The 20,068-nt window shown below is 55.3% G+C and overlaps 1 protein-coding gene across 1 annotated transcript; it reads left to right on the top strand.

Annotated features, from left to right (window-relative positions):
• Window positions 1–4,176: 4,176 nt before the first annotated feature.
• LOC124525793 (testis-specific Y-encoded protein 2-like) lies at window positions 4,177–16,587 on the top strand. The gene is made up of 9 exons (XM_047098375.1): window positions 4,177–4,300; window positions 12,091–12,141; window positions 13,244–13,566; window positions 14,027–14,473; window positions 15,171–15,248; window positions 15,396–15,507; window positions 15,600–15,745; window positions 15,839–15,923; window positions 16,477–16,587. The coding sequence occupies exons 1-9, from the start codon at window positions 4,177–4,179 to the stop codon at window positions 16,503–16,505; spliced, it is 1,395 nt and encodes a 464-aa protein (XP_046954331.1). The 3' UTR covers window positions 16,506–16,587.
• Window positions 16,588–20,068: the final 3,481 nt, after the last annotated feature.

Raw genomic sequence — 20,068 nt, 5'->3', positions numbered from 1 at the left:
CCTGACGTGCGCACGTGTCGGTGAGAACCCCAGTATGCAGTGTGTTGACACATGTGTTGTATGGGCAAGGAACGTGGGCCAGACATTGGCTTGGAAATGGAAGGTCCGCCGAGACTGGGACCCAGGTAGCATGGGGAGCGGGTGGGAGGATGACAAGGGACCTGCAGGGACTCAGCTGCAAACACACAGTGGGTCGATGCCTGCAAACCAAATGCAGTTGTGCTGTGGGCTGGGGCTTTGGAGGGCCACTCGGGAGGAGCAATGCTTCTCCACCACAGATGCTCCCCGTGGATGTCCGCCCTCTCCCGGGCTTCCCCCTGCTCCTTCAGTCTGGATTTGCCTGCCAGTCTTTGGGACTGGAGCTGCCGTGTCCCCAGGCGCCACTGTGGTGAGAATCTCGCACTTCCTTCCATGTGCCCCACCACGCCATGTCCTCCCGCAACCTGACAGCCATTCTTAGAACTAGCCCAAGGCCATTGGGGGCTGGAAAGGAATCCCTGGGTGACAAAGCAAGAGGGATCCCAAAAGGGCGAGGCAAAAGAGTGGCACCATCTGGGATGTATTTGAAAATATCCCATATCACTCTTGGTGTCTGTTGTGTGGGGGTGCGTGTGTGTGCATGTACGCGAATGTGTCTGCGTGTGCCCATATGCATCAGGGGCTCTGCATCTGTGTGGACGTGAAAGGCACAGAACTTCTATGTTTGCCCATCAGGAACAATGGAGGACGCGACCAGTGCTGGAAGAGATGGGTGGATGCGTCTCCTGTCTTCTACGAGCCCCGGAGACAATTGGGGAAGTGATCACATGTGGCAGCCTTGAAGAGTTGCCACGATGTTTATGCGGACACATACAGGAAGCTAAAAACCCTTCTGTTTCTGTGTGTGTGTGTGTGTGTGTGTGTGTGTGTGTGTGTGTGTGTCTGTGTGTGTGTGTGTGTGTGTCTGTGTGTCTGTGTGTGTGTGTGTGTGTGTGTGTGTGTGTGTGTGTGTGTGTGTGTGTGTGTTTATGGGGGACCCGAGGAGGGACGACGAGGACGGAACCTGAGTGTGACTGTCCTAGCCGCTGCCAGGGTGATTCTGTGTGTGCAGGAGAGGTGCAGTACCAGTGTGGGGCAGGTGTTGCCATGTGCACAGAGGCCTGCCTTCCTGGGCAGGCAGAGTCTGCAAGGAGGAGGAGGAAGAGACAGACCTGTTATGTGGAGACTTGTTGTATAGGCCAGAGCCGAAAGGCAGGGAAGGGGATTGCACAGCGGGAGCAAATTGGTCCATTGGGTCCTGGTACAGTGTGGCCAGGACTTGGGGAATTTCAGCCAGGACCCTTGCTCCCAGAGGGGTGTCGTCTCCTTGGTGAGAGAGAATCCAGTGAGCAACGCCTCCAGTGAGGATCAGAGCTAAGGCCCCGTGTCCCCGGAGAACTCAGGAGTAGGCAGGCTTCTCACAGTCGATGCCAGTATACCTTGCTGCTGCCTCCCACACCCGGGGTCCCTTTGACCCCGAGCCCTGTCCTGAGACAGTGGCTCAGGATGGGAGATGTGTGAGGGGAAGAGGCAGGTGTGGGTTGTGGGCAGCACAGAGGCTTATGAGTGGGATTTCATGGAGAGAGTACGCGCGAGGGCGGAGATCCAGCGTGAGTTCCTGCGAGTGTGTGTGGGCGTCTGTGGCACACTGGGCCTGAGATCCGTGGTGGTGCCGGCAGTGTGTGCGTGCATATGTTCGTGCAATTGCGTAGCCGTGTGTCTCTGTGTGTGCGGGAGTGTGTGTGTAGGCCGCTGGCGAGACAAGAGGAGACACAGGGGTCTCTGTGGATGAGGTGCTTATGTGGGACGGTCAGGTGCCACAATACAAGAGTGCAGTCCCTTCCCTCCTGAATCCTGATGGTAATCGCTGGGACGGTGCAACCGTTGCTCTGCCAGGGGGCTCAAGTCAGGTGCAAAAGGGAAATTGGTGCAAGGTCAAGACGGGGACCGAGGGGAGGAAAGCCTGTGCCCAGCGGCCAGTGGACCACTTGTGAGTGAGTGTGCTTGTGTGTGTGTTAGTGTGTGCCTATGTGAGTGAGTGAGTGAGTGAGTGTGTGTGTGTGTGTGTGTGTGTGTGTTGAGTTGCCCTGGTGGGCCTACAGTAGCAAATACGGAGGGGCTACAAGGTTGTGCCCAGACTTTGTGCACAGAGTAGCTAAAGAACCCAAGCTGTCAGGCTACGTTGTGTGCAGAGGGCGTAGGTAATTCGCTGGAGGGAGGCGTCCAGCAAGAATCTCTGCTCTAGGCGACGTGCCATGTGTTGTCACCAGTCAGCTCTTCCTCGGGGCTCTCCTCTCTGCTTCCTGTGCACCAGGCCCAGGGAAAGGGAGGAGCTTGGACCCTAGCCCTCAGGTGACTTGCGTCCCCCTGGAGTGCCGCAGCAGTGTGGTGTGTGGGGATCCGAGTGTGGATGGGCAGGTGAGCAGCCTGCCAGCTGCTCTCTTAGGGGACAGTTCGTTGCCTGCAACACCTCTCCCCGCCACACTAGATCACCACTGCCGCTGCAGCTGGGCTCGGGACATGTCAAGGTGTGTCCCAGAACTCTGTTCCCCTTGCACGTAAGTGGTGCCAGCATGAGCCTCTCAGCCCCTGTGCGGGCGTCCCTGATTAGCCTCAGGCTTTGTCGACTCCTGGCCTCATGTAACATGGGGAACTGGGTTCCTTTCTCAGTGTCTCAGCGGTTGCATGTCGACGGAGAATGCTGTGGGCATTGGAGTCAGGAATCCCGACCGTGCTCCCCCCGCCCCGCCCCAAACTGCAGCGGGCAGCACGTGGCCCACTGTGTGTGCGCTTTGGGGAGTCTAAAGCCTTACAGCCCACCCCCCATATTCTTCTCAGGTGGTGGAGGGTCAAGGGGGCCTACGGAGGAACACTGGTCCCAGTCTGCTGCCGGCTCTGCCCACAGGTGTGTGTGCCCAGCTCCCTGACGCTGAAGCTGCAAGCCTGAAGCCGCACTGCCCCCAAAGCCCCATCCCTAGCATTTGCGTGTGGGCCAGATGGATTGAAGTCCCAGTGACCCTGCGGGATCACAGCGGGTGGTCTCATCTGTGCCTGGCTACCCGCCTACCTGCCTTCCCCACAGCCCTTTGCCCCCTTACAGGGCTTTCGGTAAAGACGCGGCCACCGTCCGGCATGAGAGGAAAGGCTGGACAGTGTCCCAGTACCGCTGGTCATGTGTTGGCTGCTGCCAGCTGGACAGCATGGAGACCCCATGGCCCAGTGGAGGAAGTCCGACCTGTCCTACAAGGAATTGGGGACGACTGTAGGGATGCATCAGGTCCCATGGAGTAACCTAGCCCTGGCCTTATCTGCCTAGGGGGTGATCGGAGCGCCTTGGGGTCCCAGGCATGGCATGTGTGTCGGTGAGCTTCCTCCTGGATGGCGCTGCCGACACAGGGCTGGCTGGTCAGGGGCCGCATGTGAGGCCCGTTGGGGCCTGGCCTCTAGATCCGATACCGCTTATAGGTGTTGTTGAAAAGACAGAGCACGATACGATCGTCCCTTGGGTGTCGCTGCACCGGGGACCCTGTCGCTGTCCCAGGTTCCCACTACCAGGTCTCCCCGGGAGGTTGCCAGGCTCCTTTTGCAGGGACACGATGGCTTGTGAGGGCCCATGCCCCAGGGTCCGGTGCTCACTGCGGATGGCTTGGGGGCAGTGCGAGAGCTTTTGCTCCCATTCTTAGAGGAGATTGTGGTGGTCTTAAGGGACAAAGATGTGCCTGGGGAAGAGAAGGATGACCAGAGGAAGCATTGGAGGAGGAGGAGGACGAGGACGAGGAGGAGAAGGAGGATGAGGAGGAGTTGGAGGAAGAGGACTGGGAGGCGTTAGAGCAGGAGGAGAAGGAGTGAATGATTGGGTGCAGGAGAGGGAACAAGCGGAGGAGGAGGATGTCCAGGATGAGGAGGAGCACGAGCCAAAGGAGGAGGAGCAGCTGGGGGAGGAAGTTGAGGAGGACGAGAGTAGAGGGAAGAGGATGAGGAGAAAAGGTAGAGCCAGGGTTGGAATGGCGTGAGCAGAAGTGTAGGAGCAGAAGGAGGAAGAGACCGAGGAGGAAGAGGAGGAGCGGGAGGAGCTGGAGGAAGAGGATTGGGAGGGGTTAGAAGAAGAAGTGGAGGAGGAGGAGGGGGAGTGAATGACTGGGTACAGGAGAAGGACAAATGGAAGAGGATGATGTGCAGCACGAGGAAGAGGAGGATCACGAGCCAAAGGAGCAGGGGCAGCTGGAGGAGGGAGTTGAGGAGGACGAGAGCAGAGGGAAGAAGAGGAGGTCAAAAGTCAGAGGTAGGGCAGGAAGGGCAGTAGCAGGAGAGGACCTGGGGAAGGAGGAAGATGCCTAGGAGGAAGAGTTGGAGGAGGAGGTGGAGGATCAGATGGAGGAAGACGACTGGGAGGAGTTACAGGAGGAGGAGGAGGAAGAGTGAATGATGGGGTGCAGGCGAGGGAAGAAGTGGAGGAGGAGTAAGTCCAGGACGAGCAAGAGGAGGAGCACGAGTCAAAGAGCAGGAGCAGCTGGGGGAGGAAATTGAGGAGGACGTGAGCAGAGGGAGAAGAAGAGGAGGAGAAAAGGTAGAGCCAGGGCTGGAAGAGCAGTAGCTGAAGAGGGGGAGCAGAAGGGTGAAGAGGCCGAGGCTCAGACTTCCAATACTATGTTGAATAACAGTGGAGAGGGTGGACATTCCTGTCTCGTTCGTGACTTGAGCTGAGAGCTTTTGCTCACTGAGATGATAGTAACGTCGGGTCGTCCATACATGGCTTTATGATCTCGATGGGTGCTCCTTCCATCCCTGCTCTCTTGAGGGTTTTTACCAGGAAAGGATGCTGTATTTTGTCAAACACTCTGTCTGCATCGATTGAGAGGATCCTGTGGTTCTCGTCCTTTCTTTTATTGATGTGATGAATCCCGTTAATTGTTTCGTGGATGTTGAACCAGCCCTGCATCCCAGGTACAAATCCCACTGGGTCGTGGTGAATAACATTTTAATGTGTTGTTGGATCCGAGTGTCTCATATCTGGTTGAGGAGTTTTGCATCCATGTGCATCAGGGAAATTGGTCTATACTTCTCCTTTTTAGTGGGGTCTCTTTCTGGTTTTGGCATCAAGGTAACGCTGGCTTCATAGAAAGAGTTTGGAAGTTTTCCTTCCATTTCTATTTTGGGAACAGCTGCAAGAGAATAAGTGTTACCTCTTCCTGAAATGTTTGCTGGCACTCCCCTGGAAAGCCATCTGGCCCTGCAGTCTTCTTCCTTCGGCAGGTCTTTGATTAGCAGTTTGATTTCTTTACTGGCTATGGGTCTGTTCAAATTTGGCTCTTCTTCCTCTTTCAGCTTTGGTAGTGTGTATGTTTCTAGGAATTTGTCCATTTCTCCCACATTGCCCATTGTATTGGCAAATAATTGCTCCTGAAGTTCTCTTATTATTTTTTTTTTATTTTTTAAATTTTTTTTTCAACGTGTATTTATTTTTGGGACAGAGAGAGACAGAGCATGAACAGGGGAGGGGCAGAGAGAGAGGGAGACACAGAATCAGAAACAGGCTCCAGGCTCTGAGCCATCAGCCCAGAGCCTGACGCGGGGCTCGAACTCACGCACCGCGAGATCGTGACCTGGCTGAAGTCGGACGCTTAACCGACTGCGCCACCCAGGCGCCCCAAGTTCTCTTATTATTGTTTGCCTTTCTGCTGTGTTTCTTGTGATCGCTCCTCTTTCATTCTTGAGTTTATTAATTTGGGCCCTTTCCTTTTCCTCTTTCACCAAACTGATGACTGGCTTATCAATTTTGTTAATTCCTTCAAAGAAGCAGCTTCTGGGCTCATTGATCTGTTCTCCTATTTTGGTTTGTTTGTTTGTTTGTTTGTTTGTTTGAGGTTGTGTGTGTTTTTGTTTTGTTTGACTTTTGGTTTCAATAGCATTAATTTCCGCTCTAATCATTGTTAATTCCTGTCTTCTGAATGTTTTGGGTTTCCTATGGTGTTCTTTTTACAGCCTCCTAAGGCGTCAGGTGAGGTTGTGTCTCTGAGATCTTTCTTTCTTCTTTAGGAAGACCTGACTTGCTAGATAGGTCCTCTTATTCCCGACTCTGGTGCGTCCCAGAGGTTTTGGGTTGTGGTGTTATCCCTGACTCGCATATACTTTTTCATTGACTCCCATATACTTTTCATATCCTCTTTAAGGATATAAAGGTGTTATCATTTCCATATACTTTCTAATTGACTTCCATATACTTTTCATGTCCTCTTTAAGACCCTGGTTAGCCCATTCATTCTTTAGTAGGCTGTCCTTCAGTCTCCCAGTATTTGTTACCTTTCCAAATTGTTTCTTGCAGTTGATTTCGAGTCTCGTCGTGTTGTGGTCTGAAAATATGCACGGTGTGACCTCGATCTCTTTGAACTTCCTTAGGGTTGACTTTTTTCCCCAGGATATGATCTGTAGAGGAGAATGTTCCATGAGCACTGGAGAAGAACGTATATTCTGCTGCTTTATTATGACATGTTCTGAAGATATCTGTGAAGCCCATCTTGTCCAGTGTGTCATTCAAAGCCCCCGTTTGCTTGTTGATTTTTTTGTTTAGATGATCTGTCTATTGCAGCGAGGGGGGTGTTGAAGTCTCCTCCTATGATGGCATTACTAAGAATGAGGTTCCTTATGTTTGTGATTAATTGATTTGTGTATTTGGTTGCTCTCAAATACGCCACATAAATGTTTTCAATTGCTAGGTCTTCTTGGTGGATAGACCCCTTGATTATGACATCATGCCCTTGTGCATCACTTGACACAGTCTTTACATTAAAGTCTAGATTGTCTCATAGAAGTATGGCTGCTTTGGCTTTGTTTTGCTGACCGTTAGCATGACAGATGATTCTCCATCCTCTTATTTTCACTCTGAAGTTGTGTTTACAACTAAAGTGGGTCTCTTGTAAACAGCATATCGATGGAGCTTGTTCTCTCATCCATTCTGTTCCCCTATGTCTTTTGATTGGAGCATTGAGTCCACTGACATTTAAAGTGAGTACTGAAAGGGGCGCCTGGGTGGCGCAGTCGGTTAAGCGTCCGACTTCAGCCAGGTCACGATCTCGCGGTCCGTGAGTTCGAGCCCCGCATCGGGCTCTGGGCTGATGGCTCAGAGCCTGGAGCCTGTTTCCGATTCTGTGTCTCCCTCTCTCTCTGCCCCTCCCCCGTTCATGCTCTGTCTCTCTCTGTCCAAAAAATAAATAAACGTTGAAAAAAAAATAAACTGAGTACTGAAATTTATGAATTTATGGCCATTATCTTCTTTGAAGAGTTGGAGAAAAAAAATCTATATATCTTTATATCTATATCTACATCTACATCTATATATCTATATATCTCTATATATCTAATTATATTTCTACCTATAAATATAAATAAATATAAATAAATAAAAATAGAATTATAAGTATACATATACATATACATATACATAGAGAGATGATAGATGATGATAGATAGATAGATAGATAGATAGATAGATAGATAGATAGATAGATAGATAATCATTTCTCCCCTCTGAGTGTCCCCCCTTAAAATTGCATGCAGGTGTGATTCAGTGGTCACAAACTCCTTTAAGTTTTGTTTGTCTGGGAACCTTTTTCTCTCTCCTAAGTTGAATGACAGCCTTGCTGGATAAAGAATTCTTGGCTGCGTAAGTTTCTAATTCAGCACTGTGAACAAATCCTACCCCCCCCCCCTTTCAGGCCTGCCAAGTTTCTCTGGGTAGGTCTGCTGCAAACCTGATCTATCTTCTCTTGTAGTTTAGGGACTTGTTTCCCCTTGCTGCCTTCATGATTCTCTTTGCCTGAGTACTTTGTGAGCTTGAATATGATATGCCTTGCTGCCTTGCTGAGGGTCAGTTTTTGTTGAATCTAATGGGGGTCCTCGGTGCTTCCTGGATTTCAATGGCTGTGTCTTTCCCCAGGTTAGCAAAATTTTCCACTATGATTTGCTCACATAACCCTGCTGCCCCTATTTCTCTCTCTTCCTCTTCGGGACCCCTGTGATTCTGATGTTGTTCCCTCTGCATGAGTCACTGATTTCTCTAATTGTTCAACCGTGCTCTTTTCCTTAATCTCCCTCGATTTTCCTGCTTCCATATTCTCCATCAGTTTGTCCTCCATATCGCTGATTCTCTGTTCTGTCTCCTCCATGCTTGACACCGCTGCATCCATCCGTCATTGCAGCTCAGTTATATCATTGTTAATTTCATTCTGGCCAGTTTTTACTTCATGGTTTCTCTGCACAAAGGGACTCTAATCTACATTGGACCGCAGCTAGTGTTCTTATCATCGTGCTTCTAAATGCTGCTTCAGACATCTAAATGCTGCTTCAGACATCTTGCTTGTATCTGTGTTGGTTGAATCCCTGGCTCTCGTTGCTTCATGCTCTTTCTTTCTGGGTGAATTCCTTCCTTTTGTCATTTTGAAGGGAGAAAAGGAACTCATGAGGTAGAAAATTCAAATGAAATATTCAAATTATAAAATGTTAAAAGTAAAGAAATTAAAAACACACACGTAAAAAAGGGAATGAATGATGGTAGATTCTAGGCATGTTTCATCTGGGTGTTGAAAGGGGTTTGACACGAGAGAAAAAAAGTGGGAGTGGAGAAAAATTTAGAAAATAACAAATATTACAAAGGGAAATGTTGCGAGAATTTGAAAAATCAAAACACTGAAATAGACTAGAAGGAGAATATGGGAGTAAAACAGAATTTGTGAATATAGACACGAAAGGAAAGAATAATGTAGAAGAATATTAAAGAAAATTGGTAAAATTTCCACCTGCCCAGTCTCCTTCGCCTCTCCGGGCACAGAAGCACCTCCCTTCCTGAGCCTCCTCGCTCTCCAAGTTCACTCCTCCATGCCACGTACCTGTTGAAGTCTGTGGTTCAGGATATGCAGATTGCTGTGCTAATCCTCCCGTCAGTTTCCTGGGTGGGTAGGATGGTTTAGTGTTGGTCTGGCTGTATTTCATGCACACGAGACACTTAAGAAACTTCCATGCTGTCTGCCATCTTGGCTCCTCCCCAAAGAGGTGAGATCTGTAGCACCAGTTCTCCGATATGAGCTATCCCACAGGACAGTTGTGGTCGATGACAAAGCGGAAAAGGACATGCACCAAACAGGGAGGCCACCCTGGAGGGGGAGGCAGAGCACTGGCTCCAGACCCGGGAAGGGGAGGAAGGGGCTCAAATGCTGGAGCCACGCCCACTTCCCTTCCTGCTGATTGTTCCTGAACAGCAGCCAACTGTCTGGGTCTGGTCTGGAGATCCTTCTCCCCAAGGACCCACGGTCAAAGAGTTCAGTGCCCTGCCTCTGCCCCACCTCCACCACAGCCACCGCCAGAGCCACAGCCCCAGCCACAGCCACAACTACTGCAGTGTCCGAAGGGCCACGGGGCCATGGGCGTGCTTCCCAAATGCTGGTGGGCTCCAGAAGGAGGCAGCAGGCATTTAAACACCTTGGGCCTCGACGCTCCACCTGCTGGGCCTAGTCTGGAGCCTCATGTCTCATGTTCCCACTCCGTGTGCTCTATGGCCCCAGCCTGAGGATGGGCTAGGGCCCCAAAGCGAATGAGTCGTGTTCCGGAAAACGCTGAGACTCCTGAGAATACCGGGCCTCCGTTCTGCTGGAAGAGGGCGTTCGAGAGTCCAGGAATCGTGGCAACACCCCTGTCTCAGTCCCAGACAATTTCACCCATTCATACGCATGCACACGCACACGCACAGGCACTGGCACACACACACACACACACACACACACACACACTCCCCCTCTGTGGCTATCTATAGTCATGACTTACTCTCCTTCCTCTGCCTCCTTCCATGTCCCTCTGGTGTCTGTCTGTCTCTGAGTCCCTGTGATCATTTTCTTTAGGGAACGCTTTCTCCCTCCCCCACCTCCGTCTCTCTTTCTCTGTCTCTGTCCTGTCCCTGGACAGTATCAGTGCATCTGGGTTTCCGTGTGCTGTGCATGTCCTTATGGACATAGTAGGCTGCTGATGGCACAGGGCTGCAAGGGAACACACAAAGGAACGCGTAAGTAACGGGGTCAGAGCACATCCAGACCTCCTAAGCCGTGAGTGCCTCCAGGCAGCCCACACAAGCTGGGTATACATGTGAACTGTGAAAGGTCAGTCCCTTGGCCCTTGCCCTGTAGGTTGCAGCCAGCTGGGAGGTACTGACACCCAAGGGAGTCCCCAGTGTTTAGAGGGTGTGAAGAAAGGGCAGGAGCCGAGGAGGCTGGGAACCTAGTCGTGGCTGCTGTTTCTCCACATGCCATGTTCCAATGCCATTGGTACTGTAAGGTTGGTATCAGTTGTGGCTCCCTTTCCTTGGCATCTCAATGCCAGCTTCCGTGACCCAATGGAAGTCCTGAATCTGCCCTAGTTTTCAGCCGGGTTTGGGCCCCAGGACAAATGCATGTGTTGTGTGAGGGGGGGAAGCAAGTGTGGGTCGTGGGGAGGCGCTAGCCTCGTGAGTGGGATGTGGCAGAGGGCATGAGTGAGTGCAGAGGTCCAGTAGAGTGTCTGTGAGTGTATTGTGGCTGGCGCCTGTGAGTACTTTTGCCTGAGACCTAGCGTTTGTGCTGGCAGCGCGTGCGTGTGTGTGTCCACGTGCCGCGTGGCCGTGCATCTTTGTGCCCGAGTGAGTGTGTGTAGGCCGTTGGCTAGCGAAGGAGAGAGACTGGGGGCTTTCCTGACTTGGTGGGTAAGGGGGAGGCTCAAGTGCCAAAGTCCAGCGAGTGCAGTCCCTTCGCTCCTGGGATCGACACGGAGCTAGCTGATCACCTTTCGTGACGGGAGGAAAGCCTGGACTTTGCCTGGGCCCGCTCGTCCTGTGTTGCCTTGGCCAGGGGCAAGCTGGGGTTGGGCCTTGCATGGCCCAGTGGAGGAGGACCAAAGTTCCCTGCGAGGAAGTGGGGATTAGTGGAGGGAGGCAGCAGATAGCCTGAGTAAGTCCGGTCCTGCTCCTGGACCGGCCTAGGGGGATCATCGCAAGGCCTTGTGTACCCAGCCAGGGTGTGGGTCTCGGTGAACATCCTCCCGGATGACCCTGCAGAGACAGGCCTGGCTGGTCTAGGGTCCCTTGCGAAGTTGGGGCCCGGCCCCTGGGCCCCAATATTGTGGTAGGTGTTGTTCAAACTGAAAGGCATTGCCTGCTTGTCCCAGGCAGTCCCTGCACCTGGGACCCACACTTGCTCCCACGTTCCTGCCACGGGGTCTTCCAGCGATGCATGGGCGTTTGACCGGCCCCATTTCTCTGGAGGGAGTGAGTTGCATAGGCCAGGTGCACCAGGGTCTGGGCCTGCTTTCCTGTCTTGCCCACCCCCTACATCCTCTGCTGAGGGCAGCTTGAGGGCTCACCACTGGACCTGTTCCTCTCCCTTTCGGGGTAAATGTTTGCCTCTCTGTCTGTCACAGTGGCCACCCCCTCTCAGCCCCCTACCACCTGTTCAGCCTCTCCCCATCCACCTGCGTTTCTATGCATTGCTGTCCCCTGAAGCTGTGGTGTGCTGCCTCGTATATCACAGCCACCCCGGAGCATTTCGGTACCCCGTACGTCTCCTGACGTGGCCCAGCGAGTCTGGAGGAACCTCTTCTGTGTCACGGAAGCAACATGTTGGCCACAGGGCCCGGCACACCAATTTGGCAATCCTAGAAGGCCCCGCCTGCCTGGCAGCCTCCTGGTCCCATGAAGAGGGAGGGGAGCGCTGCATTCCACCAAAGGGAAAAGGCAGCGCATGAGTGTGGTGCCTGGCCAGGCAATGCATCTCGAGCCTCCAATCCTGCAGTGGCTCTGTGTGGGGTGTGTGTGTGTGTGTGTAGCTGCTGCTGTCTGAAGGAGACAGGCAGGGAGTCCACATCACCAGTGCCCTGACAGGGAGGGAGACCACATCATTGCCCTCACTTCACACCCTCTGCAGCTCATTGGTTCCCCAAAGTGGTAATGTGGCTTCGTGTAGACCCTGGGGCGTGTCCCTCACTTGCCTCCCAGAGCTACATCCCCCAGCCCCCTGACACCTTTCGGAGGCCCTTGAAATCATGCTGTCTGTGGCACAGGGGGACAGTGTTTGGAGTCAGCGCCCACGCTCATGGCAGCCTGCCGCCTAAGTGAGTGGTAAAGGAAATGGGACCAGGATGAACAGACATACGGCCAACGAAGGCCTGGGGAGGCTCCCTGTGAGAAGATGGCCAAGCACTGTGGGCGGAAGGGGACCGCTGTCCGTGAGACAGACACAAGCCCCAGGAGTCCCAGGGCCCATGGTCACGGGTCTTTCCTGTGCACTGCCACACACGGGAGGGATGGGCAGCCGATCATGAGGGGGGCGGTGTGTGCTTGCCAGTGTGTCACTTTGCAGGCAACGGGGACAAACGGCAAGAGCAGCGCGCATGCTACGCAGCCTCCCCTAGTGTGGCGTCCTCCCCACGTCACACACCTCTTGTCACCGACCTTCCCTAGCCGGTGCACTGCTAGACTGCTGTCATGACATACATGTCTTCTTGGAGCAAGGATGGACGTAGAGAGTATGCAAAGGAGGCTGAGCAGATGGAAAACCAGGGGGCACAGACAGCAGGCGCACAGCTGAAGTGCGTCTCGCGGACAGCCAAGGTGATCCGCTCAGTGGATTGGTCGGACTCGGGGCACAATGAACAAAGGTGGCGGTGTAAGTGGGAAAAGCGTGGAGGTCCCCCTTTACCCGTGTGTGTAGATAGCCGCGTGCCCAGCGCACCGTGGAATGCAAAGGTCGCTTTCGCGTGGCCAGAAGCCAAACAGGACACCCAGAGGGCACAGAGGGCCGGCTGCAAGCCCCCGGGAGGAGTTGCACTGCGTGGGGCCCAGAGCCTTCCCGCCTAGGCAACAGACGCGCCCCAGTTTCCGGGTGACCTAGGGGGCGGGACCGCCGAAGCCACGCACACCACCCTCCCTATGATTGGTCCTGAAGGCAGTGAAGCAGCCTGGGCGTGGCTTGGAGCTCCCTCAGCCTCAAAGCCGCAGGCGCACCCCTCTCACCACAAAGGCCTCTGAGGCAGCGGCAGCAGAGCGATAGCCACCGCCAAGGCATCCTGGGTACAGCACCGTGCGCATGCGCCCCGTCGACGTTTGGGCTCTGGGAGGAAGGGGGAGCGAGTTGCCAGCCATTGCCCTCCGGGCTCCCCCGACTGGGTCTGGGGAGGGGGGCCGTGCTCTCACCTCCCGCTTCGTCGTCGGTAGGAGCCACCGTTCGTGTCTCGGGCCGGGGCCGCATGTTGCGCGACTCGTGTTTCCGAAACACTGGGGATGCCCGGAGGCCCCATGCCGCCTTCGACCGGGAAGGGGGCGGTCGAGAGACGAGGGCCCATGGGGACACTGGGTCTCCGGCAGGGCCGGAGGTGGCGCAGGCCGAAGGCTTGCAGGCCACCAGCGAACAGCCTGTGCAGCAAGGCCAGGCCCGACCCGAGGGGCAGGTGGGCGGCCCCAGCGAGATATCCGTGCCGCTGGGGCATGACATAGTGGCGGTGGAGGCGCTGTGGGGCCTGGTGGAGCACGAGGTTGAGGTGGCGGCCGCGGAAGAGGACGCGCCTGGGGAAGAGGGGCATGACCAGAGGAAGAAGGGGGAGGAGGACGAGGAGCAGGAGCCGGGGAAGGAGAAGGTCCAGGTTCACGAGGAGGAGGACCTGAAGGACGAGGGGGAGCAGCAGGAACAGAAGAGCAGAAGGAGGAGGAGGAGGAGGAAGCGGGGGAGAGGCAGCAGGAGTAAAAGATTAGAAGGAGGAGGAGAAGCAGAAGCCCAAGCAGAAGGAGGAAGAGCGGAAGGAGGAGGAGTTGGCGGAAATGAAAGGGGAGGAGCAGGAGCACCAGGGTATCCAAGCGGGGGCGGGGGCGGCAGCGGGGGGGGCGGCGGCGGCGGCGGCGGGGACCGGGGCCGGGACGGGGGCGGCGGGGGCGGGGGCGGCGGCGGCGGCGGGGGCGGTGGCGGCGGGGGGCGGCGGCGGCGGCAGCAGTGGCAGGGGAAGAGGACCAGGGGGAGGAGCAGGAGGAGGCAGGGAAGGCGTGGGAGCCATTAAAGGGAGAGCAGAATTGCAAACCGAGGAGGAAGAGGAGCAGGAGAAGGGAGCGCTGGAGGAGCAGCAGCAGGGCGAGGAGGAGGTGGAAGGAAAGGAGGACAAGGAGGAGCGGGAGGAGGAGGAACGGAAGCCGCGTGAGCAGGAAGGCCGATGGGTGGAAGAAGCCCTGGAGCTGCAGGTGAAGCAGGATAAGAAGGAGCAGTTCGAGACAGGCCTCCGTCCTTGCCCTTCCCCGCTGGAGGCTCTGGAGGCCCTTCAGATAGAGCTACAGCCCGTGAATAAACAAGCCAGCCGGGAGCACGCTCGACTCAAACTCAGGATGTGGCAGAGGCGGCGGCATCATCTGGAACGGAGAAGTGCCCTCATCCAGGGCATCCGTGGTTTCTGGGCCAAGGCTGTATCCTTCCTGCTGCTGGGGGAGGGTCCAGAGGGGGCTGGGCTTGCACAAGAGGAAGGAAAGGGAGGTGACATTTAGAGGAACCCGGGACAGGGACTGGAGCTAAGCCACGCTCCAGTGGCCGGGAAGGTGCAAACGTGATCCCATCCAGTGGTCCTGGCTCTGCAATGAGTGTGGGAGGAGGGCAGTGCTGGGGTGGTGGAGGCACGTGTGCTGTCCGTGGCACCTGGCACGGAAACAGCGCTGCGAGAGTGGGGAGTGGCGGTGGAGGTCCAGGCCAGGACGGGGAAATGACCGAGGGCTTCTTCCCACGCAAAGCCGCGTGGGGGCACGTGTCTGGGTCCCGCTAAGCCTCCTGCTGCGGGTTAGGCGATGCGAATGCCCTCCGGTCCGGTCGGCGCGAGACCGGATGTGTGCTGTGTGGCTGTGTGGAAGTAAGCGTCCTCAGTGTCCTCATGAGCACACAAGGCTAGGCGTGGATGCGGGCGTCTGGGCGTGCACAGCCTCCTGTGCGTGTGTAGCAGAGCCCTGCGGAATGCGGAGACCCCGTGGGCCTGGATGCAGCCCGTGGGGAGGGCGTGAGGCCCTGGGGGAGGACGCCAGTCCCTGGGGGAGGACGCCAGGATGCTGTCCACACTGGTTCTCTGGGTCGAGCTCTCTCATGCCCAGCACCTGAAGGCTCTTTGACCTGCAGCAGTTTGTGAACCACCCTCAGATGTCAGCCCTGATTAGCAAGCACGATGAAAGCATGCTTCGCCACATGACCAATCTGAAGGTGGGCCTGGGAGTGGGAGGCGGTGTGGGTGGGTGGCTGTGTGGGCAGGGGAGGTGGTGGGGAGAAGTGGTGTGTTCCTTCCTCAGGGGAGGGCGGGTCTCCTGGAACAAGATTTCACATTTCTGCCCCACATTTCTACCACGGCAGGTGGAGGAACACAAGTTTCCCAGGGAATGCCGGACGATCCTGCTGTTTTTTGGCAAGAACCCCTACTTCCAGAATGAAGTCGTCACGAAGGAGTATGTCCTTGGCCTTGCTGGTAAGTGTCCACTGAATGCATGGGCGGCAGTGGGTGGAGGGTTGAATGTGATTAGTTCTCTGGCGCCTTCTCACATACTCGTCTTCCTGCAGGGTATAGGGCGTCTCATTCCAGTCCCATCCAGTGGTACCCAAGGTACAGACAGGAGGCCTACAGACGCAGGCATGACAACAGCAGCCTCAACTTCTTCAACTGGTTCTCTGACCACAGCGTTGCCGGCTCTAGCAGGATTGCTGAGGTGGGGCCCTGTAACGAGGAAGGGAGGTGATTTTCATGGGTTCCCCCACTGCGTGGGATAGCTACCTGAGGCCTGGCCTGTCTCCCCTACCAGATAATCATAGAGGATCTTTGGCGCAATCCCCTGCCGTATTTCAAGGTGAAGGAAGCCCCAGGAGAGAGCACTGAGAGGGAAAGAGGTGAGCAGCCAAGGGTGTGGGCACTGAAATGTGTGCCGTGGGGCCCATGGCACAATTCTCTTCTGCACGGAGGCACCGAGACTCACAGTGGCACAGGAGGTGACGCCAGGTCAAAAGGGCATCGGCCTGAGACAGGGAGTCTTAAGACGTAACGTGTCAAAGAGGCTTTGCCCCTTTGGGGAGGCTGAAGGTGGGCAGTGGGCTAGACAACAAGAATGAGCAGAGCGGGACATCCCAAGCTGGCTCATCAGATAGCACGGTGACAACTGTCATTCCAGGACCATGAGCCCCACCCTCAGGCCTCCTGCCACCAACTGACATGTTGTCTGGCTTCTGGAGCCACTTGTCAGCTTTGGCACAGCTTATCACACCCTCCCATTCTACCTTCCGTTTGGAAACATTCAAGCAACCTTAAACAGGGCCCAGATGAGACTCTCACCTGTCCTGTGTGTGTGTGTGTGTGTGTGTGTGTGTGTGTGTGTGTGTGTGTGTGTATCGATGTGGGTGTGGGTGTGTCTGTGTGCCTCTGTCTGTGTGTACCCGTATATCCCAGGGATATGCACGATCTTGAGAAGACTATGAAGGAGCATCGCACTTCACGGACCCCAGTGGAAACCCTTCCGATGCTCACCGATGGTCCACAAGATTCTCCTGCCCGTGAAAGAAGGACAAGGCTGGTGGTGACACGTGGCGCAGGGTTTTGAAGAAAGACATTGGAAGAAGTACATTTGAAGAATATACATTTGAAGAAATATAGAATGGGAGATACACAGCATGAAGTGTTTGTGTGTGTTTTCTGCTCAGGTACGCTCTGGGGCGTGTCCATGTATACATGCGGCTGTCCAGAGGTGTAAGTGTTCTGTGCCTGCACATTGCAGTTCCCAGGAAGGGCGGGACGTAGGACATTGTCCGTAGGGATGGGTCACACATTGGGATTGCGTGTGAGGTCAGTAAGATTGAACCAATGGGGAGTTGAGTGAGGGAGGACAGGGCACAAACCTGAGAGAAAGGCCAGCGCCCAGGTTCATATCTTTCCTGTGAAAATGAGGAAGTTCAAGGAAATGCAGAGGCCAGCACAGGCCAGGGATGTCCAATACTCAGGGTTTGGGGATGTCCATGATGGTGCCCCCAGAATCCCGCATGGTGACATCCTCAGTCATGTTGACTGAACCGCCACACAGGGAGGAATTCCCAGGGTTGAATACCCTCTGGTTTTCAGATGTCTACGAATGCAGACTGTCTCGTGGACAAGGTCAGGATCTCAGGAGCAGCCATACATATTTGAGGGATTGTGAGCAGGCTGTCGGATTGGTGGTGTCCAGGGGAGGGAACCGAGGGACCAGAGGGAGAGTGGGAGGGTAAGACCGATGAAGTTCTGCTTCAGGCAGAGTTGACAGGGAGAACGTACACACTGCAGAGGAAACAGCCCACTACAGTCTCACGCAACTCCAAAATCACAGCCAACTTTCCTGGTTCCACTTCCTGAAGCTGAGCCTCCCACCCTCTGCTTCACTTACTCTCACATATTGACACACACACACACACACACACACACACACACAAGACTCCTGAAGGAGTCCTAGTACGGATGCCCTTGTGTGACCTTTGCTGTTTCTGAAATGACCTCAGGTTACGACTGGGGGGCCCAGATTGCAAGCCAACAGAGGGGAGGGTCGCGGGGAGGTGGGGCTCTTAAAGGCCACGGACACGCCATCCTCTCCCGTGTGCCCGCTTCCCTCTCATCATCAGCCGTGATGAGTCTGGTGCTGCTCTTCCTCTGGGTCCACAGTCTTCTGCCGTGTGTCCAACACGCCATGTGAGACTTGTGAGAAGACTCCCAAGGGCAAACACCAGCAGGCGCTCAGAGAGGTCGCCTCGTCCCAGGCAGCCTGCGTTCCTTGGCCCGAGTGCCTGGACAAAGGCTGCCTCGGCCACATAGGGAACGATGGACTTGTGCAGCCTTAGCATTCTGTGCAGAGGTCCCGGGCAGGCCTGGAGCTTAGAAAGGACTGGGACGAGCCTCACCTGGGAAGAGGCGAGTGCTGGGGTACTCCTTACACAGCAGATGGCTGCTTGCCAGAGATGTCTGTGCTAGGGATGGGGCAAAGGCTCCACCGTGCTAGCAGGGCAATAGACAGAGTTCAGCCCTGTCCATCGCAGGCTCTTCTCTATCCCCAAGTTGCACGGCCCCCAGCACAGCGTGCCTGAGACTGACATCCCCACACTAATCTTCCCGTCTCCCAAGCTGCCCAAGCCCCCCAGGATCCCCACTGCACAGCTCTGCAGTACAAGAGCCTTCTCTGCAGTGGCTCTATTCCGGAGAAGGCGTTGGCAGTCCCAATGCATGGAGGCTTCTTGCCCCTACCAGTATGCAGACAACATGGTCAGCGGGGTGTCAGCACGCTGTGGAGTTGGGGATCTGTACGCCCAAGCCTTACCTCTTCCAGGGCGGAGGCTGTCGCACTCTCTAGAAGGGAAGGCAGGTCTTTCTCTCGCTGCTGTCTGCACACTGGCTGGAGAAGCACGTCTTCTCAGCTGCTTGATGTGTAAACGTCGGGGTACCCTGGAAAAGCTCCCTGTGCTGGCCCGTGTCTTTGGGTGTGAACATCCAAAGAAAGTATGGCCCATGATTCTGCAGTGGGAACACGGCCTCAGTGGTCACGGGGCCGGGCCCTTTGGGGCATCGTTCTGCACAAGCAGGCCGTTACTTGATAGGTCTTGCCCAGCAGGAACACTTTACGGGACAGGGGAACACAGGGTCCCCCACATGTTCATATCTGCCGCCAATACCTGCTGAGGGGCCAGGGTGACTTTTCCGCCCGGCCTGTCCCAAAGAGAAGGTACGGGCAAGGTGTGGGTGTGGAATGCGCTCACGGCCCCCAGAGCCGAACCCTCAAGTGTGGACACTTGTGTCCAGGGACCGTGGTCAGAGGCCTGGGTGCTCTGTGTCCGACGGATTACAGCCCTCATGCCGCACACCCTGCAGCCCCGGGTGTCCTCCCGTCGCCGCAGCACTCCCTGGGGAGCCCCAGGGTCCAGGAGCTGCTAAACCCCCTGCACAACTCTATGTGCTGCCTAGCGGCCTCTTCCACCACAACACCAGCGTGTGTGGGCTCCAGAGTGCTGTCCCTCGACGGGACACCCTCGGCAATTCAGGAGCCTTCTGACTTCCATGTCTCTGAACCACACGTGTCTCTCATTGGCCTGTCGGGATCGTCCTGTTGTTCTCTGTGTCCAGGAAATGTCTTGCCTTGCCTGTGCTCCTCTGTCTCCCTGAGTGAGCCCTGGCGTGTCTGGGTCCTTCCCTGGCTTTGCCTGTGCCAACGCCTCTCTGGTGATGCCTCCTTGCCTGGCCCAAGTGGGCACAGCTGTACCCGTGTAACCGCCTTCGTCTCTGCACACCTGCGTGTTGTGTCAGCTGCGGCTCTGCTGGCCTGTCTTGTCTTTGGTGTATGCTTCTGCGCTTGAGTGGGTTTCCCTCTGAATTCAACCCCTTTCTTCCACTGACAGATCCAATTGCTGTCCTGCTGTCAGGGGGAGGGGCTTCTGCGTGGTCTCTGATATGTTCCCGGAGCCAGAAATCCTTCCGTGCCCGTAGGACCTTCGTCAGAGGATTGGCCATGCACTCACTGCCAGCCAGGTAATGTCCCCAAACGCAGCTGCCTTGCTGTGAGCATTAAGTCGCGCCTCTATTTTCCGTCCTTCTGTTTCCAAACCCTTTGGACCCTAGGGGCTCAAACGTCACTGGCTTGCACGTTGCAGGTGCAGGCGTGAAGTGTGAAAAGCGGTCTAGCAACGTTTTCCCACTTACTCTTTTGCCATGTGGCATGTTCCTGGCTGGGAGAGACTTCCCCCTGCCAGCGTGTGTCTCGTTTCCGTGTGCCTCCTGTGTGTTCTGGTCCCTCATTGGTCCCTTACTTCCTACCTGGGAGTCTGATTCATGTTTGTGGGAACCGTGCAGACACCTTTGACTGCAGGGTACTGAGCTCAGCTTAGTCCACCAGGACTAGTGCGTGACTGAGGTACACAACGGGCAGTCACGGAGGTGCCCGTATCCTTCACGTGCAAGCGCCCCGTCCAGCCCCCTTCACCGGGACATTTCTCAGCAAACCCTCTATGTTTGTGGTGAGAGCACTTAGCTCTGA

The sequence above is a fragment of the Lynx rufus genome, unplaced genomic scaffold (assembly GCF_022079265.1).
Source record: "Lynx rufus isolate CCGP_SWC_20201006 ecotype Redwood Valley unplaced genomic scaffold, mLynRuf1.p SCAF_48, whole genome shotgun sequence".
NCBI classification, from domain to species: domain Eukaryota; kingdom Metazoa; phylum Chordata; class Mammalia; order Carnivora; family Felidae; genus Lynx; species Lynx rufus.
This window is presented reverse-complemented; position numbering and strand designations above follow the sequence as displayed.

Bases quoted from the DNA above. Each gene is read 5' to 3' on its own strand.
- LOC124525793 (XM_047098375.1), top strand. From the start codon at position 4,177: ATGGAAGAGGATGATGTGCAGCACGAGGAAGAGGAGGATCACGAGCCA. The intron at 14,474-15,170 runs GTATCCTTCCTG...GACCTGCAGCAG, and splicing joins GTGGTTTCTGGGCCAAGGCT to TTTGTGAACCACCCTCAGAT. The intron at 15,508-15,599 runs GTAAGTGTCCAC...GTCTTCCTGCAG, and splicing joins GTATGTCCTTGGCCTTGCTG to GGTATAGGGCGTCTCATTCC.